Source organism: Haliotis rubra, unplaced genomic scaffold, assembly GCF_003918875.1.
Source record: "Haliotis rubra isolate DU_JTF1 unplaced genomic scaffold, ASM391887v1 Scf531, whole genome shotgun sequence".
NCBI lineage: Eukaryota > Metazoa > Mollusca > Gastropoda > Lepetellida > Haliotidae > Haliotis > Haliotis rubra.
Window position 1 is genome coordinate 17,104 of NW_025767226.1, and position 13,840 is coordinate 30,943.

General features: G+C 41.8%; 1 protein-coding gene across 1 annotated transcript; it reads right to left on the reverse strand.

Moving 5' to 3' along the window:
- Positions 1-205: 205 nt before the first annotated feature.
- On the reverse strand, positions 206-8,397 carry LOC124253098 (toll-like receptor 3). The gene is made up of 3 exons (XM_046686812.1): positions 8,332-8,397; positions 4,682-4,765; positions 206-3,630 (listed from the first exon to the last, which is right to left on the reverse strand). Exon 3 carries the CDS (start codon positions 3,593-3,595, stop codon positions 1,403-1,405), a length of 2,193 nt encoding a protein of 730 aa, XP_046542768.1. The 5' UTR covers positions 3,596-3,630; positions 4,682-4,765; positions 8,332-8,397; the 3' UTR covers positions 206-1,402.
- Between the last annotated feature and the right edge of the window lie 5,443 nt (positions 8,398-13,840).

Genomic DNA, 13,840 nt, shown 5'->3' on the forward strand with positions numbered 1-13,840 from the left:
ACTGATAATGTGATTCGCGTATAAACTGTTCTGTACAGTATACAACTGCACGTGGAACGGAACGTTTAATACATCATTATTCAAATACTTATATGTAACACAAATGTTACCTATCATGTGAGCGCGTATCTGAGGTAAATCTACACGAATATCATTTGATCGGCGGACTATCGTAAAATACATAAAACTTCGTCTTTGCTGGAAATGATTGTATAAACTCTCGGAACTGTTTTTGTGACTAAGTTACTAGAATCTAGGCTACTGAACGGGAATCTAACCTGCATATACAGATCTAACACGCAAACATGAATGAAACAAGACAAAGACTGGTGATCTACACATGTGTGTCGAAACATAGAAAAGAAATATTTGTTTGTACACGAAAGACATAAAACTTGAGGAGCGCACGACGCAATGTGCATAAATACATATCCCTGGATAGTGCCTAAGAATTAATCGGTTATCTAGAACTAGCATTTGCAATGAAAAAGTGCTTCAGTGTTGTAGGAATGTTTCTACTCGGTGTCACTCGGTGTCACACAGTAGGCACATCCCACCTACAACAGGTAATACACCAAGTTTAACTACATTGTACATAGGTCTGGTTGAGATTGGGTACAGTGCACACATTCCCCGCAGTCGACGTGGGGCTAGAGCACCATGAATGTTGGCAAAACGGCTCATTTCTGGTGTCTGAGTGAGTGGCATTTGCCAGTTATAATATTCTGCGTCGGCTACTTTTCTATTTATAGTTCTACTCCATTCCAGTTTGCACGGAAAATTACCAGTCTTCATAAATTCATTCACATGCGACCAGAGATTGTATTTTAGAACAATTTTCAGAAGATCATGGGTTAACCACACATCACACGTGTTATCAGTAATAAACTGTCCTATTCTATACAGGAGTACTCTCTTGTGGGTGCTTCCAGCTTCCAGCATGAGTTTGAGTCTGTCGATGGCTCCATGCACTGACCAGAGACCCAAGCTTTGAACAGTTGCTGAAGTAGATGACCGCTTATGGAAGTTTTGAGCAATACGAGCAAATAACCGTTGAACTCGCTCCGTGATGCTATATTCTGTTTCCGTGATGTTTGTCCATAATTCACAGGCATAGAATGCACAAGGAAGTATAACTCTACGCCAAATTTTGACACATCCTATAGGACGTATAAAACCAGCCTTTAAGCCGACGTCCTTGAGTGAATATAGCAGTTTTCTGGCTTTTGCACAGGAACGTTCTGTTCGTTCTGCTTGTTGTTTATTACTTACTGGGATCCAGCATATATGGTGTTACTCACTGTCGGAAGAACACTTCCACCAAGTCTAAAACACAGGTTTTTGTCAACCGAATGACCGCCTTTGAATAAAGGTGATTGAATGATATTTAGAAACATGTAGACTAGACTGACAATGTCCTTGCTCGTCTACGTTTGGTCACTTTGCGAAGTAACATCCTCAGTCTGTTGAAGAAGGCTTTCCTAGCATAATCTTCGTCTCCCCACATCAGGTAGGTTGTTGTCTGCAACATGGCTCTCATAGCTTTGGTCACGTGACGTGTGTCTATCTCCTCCAGCATGACGACCACCAGGAGGCGCTGACCATTCTCCAGTACGTGTCGCTGGATGAGATTGAGTTCAAACTGGCACCATCCACTCTGGGCAAACTCATTCGACAGGACAATGATAATTTTGCGGCTTTCTTGAATTGAATCCACAATGTTATCGACGATTAATTTACCAACCTCGAAGTCTCTGTCGTGAACACAAAGTTTCAGGCTTTCCTTGCCTTCAAGAACTGGAAGGAGAGTTTTAATTACCCAGGGTCGATCAGGTGAAGAGTAGGCCACAAATGCGTCGTATTCGTAGTCGACGGTGTCCACCTCCTGACGTTGACTGTATCTGACCATGTAGATGAAGTATCGGATGTGCCAACGGTAACGATATATCACTGCCCCGACTACTAAAAACACCATGAGCAGAATACTCAAGGTGAGGGTTGCAATTTTCACCCCCATATCCAATAAACACGAAATTTTCGACATTTCCAAATCAAGCAAGTTTCGTCCTTTCTGGTTCGATGGGCTTGAACAGGTGTAGCTACGCTTAGATTCTGGATACTTTATAAAACCAAATTTTTCGGGTTCATTGCGCATCCATTCAACTAACCAATATATGTTGCATGTACAAGAAAACGGATTCATCGGGAGATAAATTTCCGTTAAATTCCTTCTTAAGGGTTGAAAAATTGATTCATCTATGGTTGCTATTTCATTGCTTCCCATGAACAACCTTTTCAAACTTGTCATATTTTGTAATGGCTTTAAATCTGATATGATATTTCCATACAGAGCAAGACTTTCAATTTTGGTTAATTTTTCAGTTATAACACGGGGTATATACGGTAGATAATTACCTCCCATGACTAAAACCTGCAGAGAAGTAAGACCTCCAAGCAATATATTGAAATCATCTTCTGTGGTGATTCGGAAAATATTATCATTAAGATTCAATAATTCTAAGGATGAACACCCTTCAAATAGACGTAAGTCAGTTTCTTTAGATATCTTCCCCTTATGAAACCATTTATGATTACTCCGAAAATATATTTGTTTCAATGCCGAATTATTGAACACGGCTCGTTCAATAGTATGCATTGCACATCCTACGTAGGAAAGGGTGATCTTGTAAATGTTTGGAAGCATCGAAAACTGATTGGATCTTAGTTCTGGGAACAGGTTACCATTTAAGTACAAATTTTGGAGAGTAGTAAGACAGTTGTAATGAGCTTGGTGTATATGTCTCATATCATTCCACTGAATTTTTAGGATTTTAAGGTTCGGGAAACGTGAACTCCTGCTTTCTTGGAAACAGAAATCGGGAAAGCGATAAAAGCGATTGTTATCAAGATTTAGATATGTCAAATATGTAAAACTAGTGTTGTGAAGATTTATATATGTTAAATTGTTTCCCCCAAAATCAAGCGAGGTCATGAGATTCAGTCGCATAAGTGCAGTTTTCGGGAACCGATTTGTATTGTCCCGAAAAATAAGTTCGAAATCAGAAATATTTTCGAAATGTTTAAAAAAGTCATCAGAAACATTTTGAAGACTCATGGAACTGATATTCAATGTCGTCATTGGAGTCTTGGCCATTCCACAGAACGATTCCTTTAAAATGGCTTCATTTATGAAGTTTTCTGAGAGGTCAAGCGTTTCCAAATCACCCAAATTAGCAAAGGCGCCCTTGGCGACGTGTTCGATGGCGTTCCGTCTCAGACTAAGAGTAACGATTCTATATGGAGAATACACAGATAGAGTAGTGTTTAGGACATCGGGAAAAGTGCCATTCTCCAAATACAAGGCTGTGGGCGTTTCCTTGGACTCTGTTGGAGGTAATGGTAAAGGGTCCTGTCTTAAGTCCAAGTTTTTGCAGCGCATTGTAACAATATGTTTATGTCTAAACTTAATCTCTGACCGATAACAGACACATCTCAGGGCACAGTCCTTCCTCTTCCTTAACGGCACCAACGTTGATGACGTCAGCATCCACATTAACATTGAGACGACGGCTATGAACTGGAACTGTTCTAACATATTTTTCTTTGTCTTGGAAAGGGCTGATTGAAGTTCTGAAAAGTGATGTGTAAAGTGAGACTGTGTGGCTTTGACATCGATTCAGACATAAGCAAATCAGCAAATTTGAAGGAAAGCTCGCATGTACAGGAATTTGTACTGGTTTATCGCTCTGTTGAAACCACTGAACGTAGGTAGGACGCTGACAAAGAAGAACATGCAACAGCGGTGATACGAACATATGGGCAGCGAGTGAGAGTGAGTGAAAGAGCTTGCTTGCTGTTTACCGCCTGACTCAGCAATATTCCTTGGTCGTCAATGGCAGTCTGTAAATAATCGAGTCTTCGTTAGGCGCCTCTTTTCGAAAAATATTCCAATAGCGCCAGAATTTGGTGTTTACATTTCACAACGTGAAATACAATCGACTATACACTTTATGCCAAGATTTCAAACAACTTCACACGACTCTTGTACAGAAGTTGTGCAAGCAAGGTCACAACATCAGTAAAACTTTCAAAATGTTCTATGGGCTTGTTGGTGACAAAATGATGTCTGATTCAATTGCCTATTTTGACTTGCAAAAAAACAATTTCAGATGACCTAGCCTTTGCATGTATTTGTGACGGGTGCCAACGATGTGGCAGGATACGCTAATCTTTCCGCGAACACCTGGTATCATCACCATTAATTTTGATAGTGATTCATAAACACATACTCTGTCATCGTTTCTATTGATGTGAATCACTGGGTTGTCTGATACGATTATTTACAGACTACCGTCATACAGCTGTACTTTTGTTGCGCTAAACAAACAGGCCAACAAACAAACAAACAAGCCCACTCGGAAAGAATACTCGTTTTGTAGAATCGACTCTGCTTTTAGCAGATATTTCACATGGAAAGCGTTCAGTCACTTATATTGAAGACAACAAGAAGAGGTCAGAGGTACTAGAAATTCCATTCATATTTACTCTTTCCGATTCTATTCCTTAGATTTGTAAACGGTGTGCATATAAAACGCCAGTGTTCAGAACTGTCTTCTATGGAACGTTAAGGCAAAACAGCTGTGTAAATAGTATAAATTATAAAAGTGTAAGTGTTTCTTACCTGACAATGAAGTGGTCGATGGACTAGAGCGTATGCTGACTCAAAAGAGTGTTCACGTTGTTGTTGTTGTTGTTGTTTTGTAAACTGAAAACAAACAATTTTAATTCATGTATAACTGAAGCTATTCTGTTGAAAATACATTAGCCATACAATAAAAAGAATCATAAATTTAGACACAGCAGATTATTTGTGGAGATTTTCTGACTGACTGACTGACTGAGTTTGGTTTTACGCCGCTTTTAGCAATATTCCAGCAACATCACGGCAGGGGACACCAGAAATGGGCTTCACACATTGTACCCATGTGGGGATTCGAACCCGGGTCTTTGGCGTGGCGAGCCAACGGAGATTTTCTGAAGGCAATACGGCAGTATTTGGAGGTTGTGAGGAGGGGTGAAGTAGTATCTGGAGGTTAGCCGAACAATAATAAGAATCATAATACTAGACTCAGTAGATCAGTGGGGAGGTTATTTGAAGGCAATAAGACAGTATCTGGGGGTTGTTCAAAAGGATTAGGAAGTATTTTGAGATTGTGATGATTGATGAGGCAGTATTTGGAGGTGGTGTGGAGGGATGAGGCAGTATTTGGAGGTGGTGTGGAGGGATGAGGCAGTATTTGGAGGTGGTGTTGAGGGATGAGGAAGTATACTAGCCACATAAAGAAACTGTGCATTGTCAAAATATTATCCCAGTTGATAAGTACGATAACAATGTCAAAGGTACATATAAACTTTAATGGAGGGATCAGGAGACCATAACAAGCCGGGAGAATTTCAATTGAAAAGTCAATCACAATGACGTCACGAGTCCACAAGCGGGACAGGGGTCAAACGAGACATGTCACAAGCTCAATAACGGGTATGTCCACCATCGGCATTGAGAACAACAGTGCATCGATGACGCATAGAGCCCATCAAACGTGCAAGGAAGGCTTGTGGGATGTCACGCCAGATTCTCTCAAGTTCTGTTGCAAGGTCAAGGGCGTTATCTGGCGGATGAGGAAGACGGCGTAGACGTCGATCCAGCTCGTCCCAAACATACTCTATCGGGGAGAGTTCCGGTGAATTTGCAGGCCAAGGCAGTAAGTCAACGTTGTGGTGTTGTAAGAAATCCATAGCAACCCTTGCCGTACGAGGGCGGGCATTGTCCTGTTGGAATGTTAACCCAGGGCCATGACGTTGCAGAAAAGGAATTGCCACAGGTCGAAGAATCTGATCCCTGTAGCCCACACCAGTTAAGTTGCCCTGAACAATCGCCAAAGGAGCTCTTTGGCGTGCTGTTATTCCACCCCAAATCATCACGGAAACACCACCAACGCGATTCCTCTCCAAGACACAGGCCTGTGCATAACGTTTTTCCTCGCGTCTATAGGCACGTTGACGTCCATCACTATGGGGAAATGTTAAACCTGCACTCATCTGTAAAAACAACATTTCTCCACCAAAACAAGGGTCTGCGGACATGATTTCGGCACCACATTCGGCGAGCTTGTCGATGAAGTTGTGTCAGGATAGGCCGTATGGCGGGACGTCGTGGTCTGATCCCTTGATAACGTAAACGTTGTCGAACTGTGTTGGGGTGGATACGTCGAAGTCCTGGGATGGTTCGGTCATCACTGCAGTCTGAAACCTGTGGGGAAGATGGGTCACCCTTATCCATATGTCCTGTCTTGGCGTTGTTACACGTGGACGTCCAGAACGTGGCCGATCGATGACGTCATTTGTGTTCTGGTAGCATCTCACCAGTGCAGAAATGGTGTTCCGGTGGCAGTGGAAATGTGCAGCCAATTGTCGTTGAGACATTCCCCCACGGACCATCCCAATGGCCTCATGACGTTGTGCAGACGTGGGCCTTGGCATGCTATGCGTTTCAATAGCCGTTTAATGTTTTGAACGATCACAATGGCAGGGGTTGAGCTTTCCAAAGTGACAGTATTGTGTGACATTCATTTGCTTTGTTTCTCTTTCCCGGAATGCACGTGCAACAACGTATTGCACGTCTCCAGGACGAACCCACTGACGTCACGGAACGTGGCACGTGCATGCTTGTTGGATACATGTCACTAATCTCTGAGTTTGAATCCTTATGTGTCTACACAGGTTTCATAAATTTAGATTTTACATTTTGATATACACAGTTTCTTTATGTGCCTAGTATTGTGATGAGGCAGTATTTGGAAGTGGTGTGGAGGGATGAGGCAGTATTTGGAGGTTGTGTGGAAGGATGACCCGGGTGAGGCAGCTATTCACTAACTCATATTCCAAAACAGAAATTACTATTACTGATGAAATTCGCTGGAGGGAACACAGCCATATCTGCCTTTGAAATCACTTATGTCGTTACTCGTGTTACAAAGGTGAAAGGGGCGGTGGGTTAAAGTGTTTGGTCGTCACACCGAAGGCCCGGGTTCGATTCCCCACATGAGTACAATGTGTGAAGCCCATTTCTGGTGTCCCCTGCCGTGATATTACTGGAATATTGCAAAAAAGACCCAACTCATTCACTCACTCACTCACTCACTACAAAGGTGCAAAAAAACGATAATGCTCAGTTTAAAACCACTAGAAAGAAATGCAGTTATATTATTCTCTGGAGATTTTAAGTAAAAGCGTTTGAAAAAATACCTTGCTAATTTGGGGAATCACCAGAAAGAAATACCGTCATACCCCTCAGTGAAATTCTTATCTATTTTCTGTTTCTAACGAGTAGCCATACTGCTTATTTTGATAACAACCCTGTTATGAGTTAATCACCCATTAAAGGTTTTTTAAAAGCGTTCCTTAATGTTTCAAAGGCTTCAATATTATTGCTTATTTTGAGAATCACAAAAATGATTTTTAGAGGGAATTTAAAGGGGAAGTTACATTTGATTTGAGCTATCATGTCATCAGTTAAGGCTGGAAGTTTGCCAAACTCCACATTTAGCGATATTCTAGCAATTTCACGTCCTTTAAATAAAACCAATGATTAAAAGAATGAGCAACCCTCCCACGTCGTGAAGTCAGGATAGTCTTTAGGATAAATAAACTTAAAATAAATAAACTTAAATTAAACTACTTTGTGCAAGTAACTTCGAGGAAGTATTTATCGAATTTATTTATTTCCTCAAACATTGCGACATAACACGAGTCACAGAGACTAGGGTGCTCTCTTTGAACAAACATAGAAATTCTTCCCGTTTGACAAGCGTTTGCTCAATTGAGCTTTGTGTAAAAAACATTACATGTACATAAATTGTGATCAAAGAGAATGTTTATTCACCACACCGATCTCCGCCGCACTAATTTTGGATGTGGATCGCCTCCGTGATGTAGTGGTTGTAAGGTTGAACAATCCAGTGATCAACAGCATGGGTATCGATCTGCGCATTTGGGAACCGATGACATGTGTAAACCAAGTCAGCGAAACTGACCTCCCGATCCCGTTAGTCGCCTCTTGCGACAAGCATAGTCGCCTTTTATGGCAAGCATGGGTTGCTGAAGACCTATTCTACCCCGGATCTTCACGGGTCGACAGAGAATTGGCTTCACGCATTGTATCCACGTGGAAATCGAACCCGGTTCCTCGGCTTCGCAAGCGAACGCTTTCACCCCTAGGCTACCCACCACCCCTAATATGTTGAGAAACACTGACAAATCAACTATACTTACATGTACCACCAAGATCCCAACCTCAAGTGGTTGAACTCGTGTTACTACAAGCTGGTCGTATCCAACACGGAAGATAAAAACCATATCACGTGGGTGTAAATATTACCGGGTATTGTGTTTCCTTGGTATTTCCTGATCAATTATTATTAAATCAGTTTGTGTGTCTTAGACGTCCACACAATCCAGTGTGGGTTCGAATCCTAGTGAGTGGGTTTAGTTTTACGCCATTTCAGCAATATTTCAGCAATATCCCGGCGGGGGACACCAGAAATGAGCTTCACACTTTGTACCCATGTGGGAAATTGAACCAGGGTCTACGGCATGACGAAGGAACGCTTAACCACTAGGCTACCCTACCGCCCCTCGAATCCTAGTCTCGTCCTTGATAAGAATATTGGTTTTAGCATCCCATAGAGATGAGATTCGTTACGGCGGTATTTCCTTATCAAGCTCGTCACGTAGCAACATGACTTTTATATCTTATTTATTTTTTGTAACTTCAAACAATGACAATGAAAAAGCCATGACAGGTGACACGTAATCCTGAGCACATCGCACGTTGTCCTATAATAATCATCACTAGACCAGACTGTCCAGTATTGTGCGTAATGAGTGTTCGGTATACTATGCGGTTTAGAGAGGTCCACTGCACTAGACCGCCTCCGTGGTGTAGTGGTTAGAGCGTCCGCCCGGAGAGCGGAAGGGCGCGGGTTCCATCCCCGACCGCGTCATACCAAAAGACGTTAAAATACGGTACTTGTTGGTCCCTGCTTGGCGTTCGGCATTGATGGGTACAACAAGGACTGGTCGACTCGGAGTCAGTATAATGTGTAATGAGTCAGTATAATGAGTGGGGTATTCATGCTTCACTGCGGCATGGTATCTCAGTGGGCTAGCACTATAAAACAAGCTTCAGTGTGGGCTAGTACAAGCAGCCGCACATACACATACACACGCATGCACGTCGTCATATCAGCGAAATATTCTCAAGCACGACGTTAAACCCAATTTCACTTCACCTCACCTACACTGCACTATAGTCCGTCAACCTAGAGGGTAATGAAGATGATTTCACTTTGGAAGGTAGGGTAGATCTTTTCACTGCAGAAGGTAGGACAGACCATTTCACTTTGTAGGTTAGAAAAGGCCACTTCTATTTTGACCAATTTACTTTAGAGGGTATGCCTAAACGCCATGTGTAAGTTAAGACGAGATATGTGTTATCAGTGTGTATTATTTGGTCAGAAATATGAACAAGAATACAGATTTACTGAATTGTCCAAGGCGCAACTACAGAAATATACCCGCAACAATGGTAAACATTTCAACATGTATTTGAAACCCACTTCCCGACGCAGGCGAATTAACTTAGACAAGTTTTGATTTGAATCAAGGAGTATAGTTTGACGTCGGTTTTAGCAATATTCCAGCCATACTATGACGGAGAACACCAGACACGTCACAAACATCATGTATCCATGTTTATATATTCTAGTGTTCAATACCTTTATTTCATTTTTGCATTGTTAATATGTATTCGTTTAGCAAGCAGCCTGTGCATTAATTTACTTAGGTTATTATGTGCCTATCGATGTATATTCAGCATATAACACACTCCTACCTAAGTATGGGTATCTTTCATGATGTATACCGAGTTGCCGTGCATTCGCTTGATTTCAGTAGCTACAGTTTAAGTGAAATTTGTTGACTAAAGTTCTGTCGGAAATAGAAGAAAAACTTTTTTTTCACATTAATATATCTACAATTTAGGTAGTTAATATGTGAAGGTGTGAAATATCTGTTACACTAAGTTCGGCCTAACTACAGTCTCAGCGGTAGGGAGATAGGAAACGTAGAAAAAGGAATTTACTGAGGAGAGATTAGTGCAGAAATGAGCAATGCGGCTTTTTTCTGAGTCCAATGCGACTTATACAGAACAGACCATGGCTATATGCAAATTAGTGTGCGATAATGTTGTATTACAAAAGACACTTTTTAAATGATCATTTTGAAATTAGAGTTAGCTTCATTATAAACGATAGCAGACGTAAAAATTAATAACTTTAATACTGAAACTATTAAGGATGTATGTATGTATGTATGTGTGTGTGTGTGTGTGTGTGTGTGTGTGTGTGTGTGTGTGTGTGTGTGTGTGTGTATGTATGTATGTATGTATGTATGCATGCATGCATGCATGCATGTATGTAAGGGTCGTCTCAAAGGCAAAACCAGGACGGGTGTCGCAGACGGTGGTTGGGGTCGGGCCGGGAACGATATTAGCTAAGATAAGCTAATCAATAGAGACATATTCAATACACATGAAACAACATAAAATAAAATCTTTGAGATGACCCTTGTGTCTGTGGGCAGCACGTGCATTTCATGCCATGTGAGTCGACGGTCCGTCGTCATACCTGGCTGAGCGACTAAATTTCCATCTATAGTCTGATCTATTGTTTTCAGGGTTTTTTTTCGATAGGATTTAGACTAAAGTACTGTTGGAAACACAGAAACACAGAAGCCTGATGAAAACCAATAAATATGACGTATACAGTCCAGTTTGATGTGTAATACCGTGTGACCCGTGAAGATCCGGGGTAGAATAGGCCTTCAGCAACCCATGTGCTTGCCATAAAAAGGCGACTATCTTGTCGTAAGAGGCGACTAACGGGGTCGGGTGGTCAGTTTCGCTGATTTGGTTGACACATGTCATCGGTTCCCAATTGCGCAGATCGATGCTCATGCTGTTGATCACTGGATTGTCTGGTCCAGACTCGATTATTTACAGACCGCCGCCATATAGCTGGAATATTGCTGAGTGCGGCGTAAAACTAAACTCACTCACTCACTGTAATACCGGGTATAACCATAATCCCTTAAAACATGTCAGCGGTCAATTTCTGCAATATGTGAAGCACAACGTTTTAGGATACATTCTTACTCCTTCATCAGGAGAGGAATATACTTACTCCATCAGGTGAAGGATATATTTACTGCTTGATCAGGTGAAGGATATATTCTTACTCCTTCATCAGGTGAAGGATATACTTACTCCTTCGTCAGGTGAAGGATATACTTATTCCTTCGTCAGGTGAAGGATATATTTACTGCTTGATCAGGTGAAGGATATATACTTACTCCTTCATCAGGTGAAGGATATACTTACTCCTTCGTCAGGTGAAGGATATACTTACTCCTTCGTCAGGTGAAGGATATACTTACTCCTTCCTCAGGTGAAGGATATACTTACTCCTTCCTCAGGTGAAGGATATACTTACTCCTTCCTCAGGTGAAGGATATACTTACTCCTTCATAAGGTGAAGGATATACTTACTCCTTCGTCAGGTGAAGGAGATACTTACTCCTTCGTCAGGTGAAGGATATACTTACTGCTTCATCAGGTGACACATTTTCCCCGTAGAGATTCAATGGCAGTTGTCATATACGTTGGGGTGTGACACCTTGTGTCATCTACGTTTGGATGACACCTGGTGTTATATACGGCGGTATGTGACACCTGGTGTCATATACGTTTGGTGACACCTGGAGTCATGAGTGATTTTCAGTGATACATTTCTATATTTTTTCACAGCTATAGTTTGTTTTACATCAAAAGTAATTTTGTTTATGAGGACATAATGTTCTGTATTCAAGGATTATTGTTAACGATGTATGTTTTCAACGTCGCGCGTAGGTTTGTCAGGTTATTGTTTTAACACCAACTGTCGAACCTAAGTTTGACAACCTATTACAAGCTAAGGTTGTTTGGTTGTTCTTTGTTTAACTCGACGGTTTTTCAGTAACATGATGACAGTTTGCAAACAATCGAATTTGGACCAGACAAGCCTGTGATTGACATCGCTTGCATCGATCTACGTATACGCAACTGGGATACAATCACCCGACCACCCGATCCCGTTCATCGCGTGTTACGACAAGCATGGGTTGCTGAAGACCAGATTAATTCTAACCCCGATCTTCACGGATCGTGTTGCCAAAGGACTGACTGAGTTTAGTTTTTACGCCGCTTTTAGCAATATTCCAGCAATATCACGGCGGGGACACCAGAAATGGGCTTAACACATTGTGCCCATGTGGGGAATCGAACCCGGATCCTCGGCGTGACGAGCCAACGCTTTAACCACTAGGCTACCCCACCGCCCCCGTCGCCAAAGGAGGAGGATTATACTATACAAAAACAACGTTTCAAAGTAAATTATTTTGTGACACAATTACGTGCAGAGATCCATAACTGGCATTAAAACAAAATTACACTAAGGTTAGTTTAAGTTATGTTGTGTTTGGCAATTATTATTTTCAAATAGAGAACATAATGGTTAGATTTGCTCAGTTTCAACAAACGTTCCGGGCGCTGGTGTAGCCCTAGTGGTAAAAGCGTTCGCTCGTGACGCCGAAGACCTGGGTTCCATACTCACATGTGTGCAATGTGTGAAGCCCATTCCTGGCGTCATCCGTGGTGATATTGCTGAAACATTGCTAAAATGTTGACATCAATTTCATCATGACGGTGATTTGCCAATGACAAGATAAACATACGTCAGTCCAGTGATGAAACGATTTTATACAAAAGGTGTGACGTAATGCTGTATAGATGACACTTGAGACATGAGGTCAGGTGGCTGAATATGTTCCAGTTAGTGTATTGAACGGGTCAAAAGTTTATTGAGAAGTGATTAAAATCCTGAATTGATATTATATAACCGATAAAAATAAATTCCTAATATCTAAAAATAAGAAGATAACCATCAAACGATTTTTGCTAAAACAATTAGTTACCTGTTCAAAAAAGGTGTCCTAAGCATATGCAATGTGTAATAGACGCGATAAATACAGGTTAAAATCATAACAATAATAATATATAGGATATATATGTTCCTTTTAAATCTACATTGTGCGTTGCTAACATCATAATATTGATTTTGTGATGAGAGCTCTCTGAACCCTGTGGCAATGTACAGGGTCACAGTGAAAACTGACTAGCCACCGGCCCCTGTTGAGGTGTCAGCCTGTTTCCCTGGGTGTTATGCGCTAGGTATGCTGCGATATGCGAGACGAGGCCCAGCTTAACTATGAGGCAGCCGACCAGGTCGTTGGGGAGACAGTCGTTTTTGAAAATAAGTGCAGCCGCGCTCTCAACGGAAAATTTTGTCGTAAGATATTTTAGCTTCACCCCACCCCCGAAGCCGAGAGTGAGTGAGGTTAGTTTTACGCCGCTTTTAGCAATATTCCAGCAATATCACGGCGGAGGACACCAGAAATGGGCTTCACACATTGTGCCCAAGTGGGGAATCGACGAGTGAACGCTTTAACCACTAGGCTTCCCCACCGCCCCTCGAAGCCGAGAGGTCGTACATAGTGGTGGCACACGAACGTAAGTAAATGCAGCAGATAGGTGGGGCTTTGAATAATATCTACTCTTGGGGTTGTGTGTCGTTTGTTCGTGATCGTCGATATCTTTGCCGTTCGCTATCTCCCCAATCGTTGTGGT

Coding starts and splice junctions, on each gene's coding strand:
- LOC124253098 (XM_046686812.1), bottom strand. CDS start 3,595: ATGTTAGAACAGTTCCAGTTCATAGCCGTCGTCTCAATGTTAATGTGG.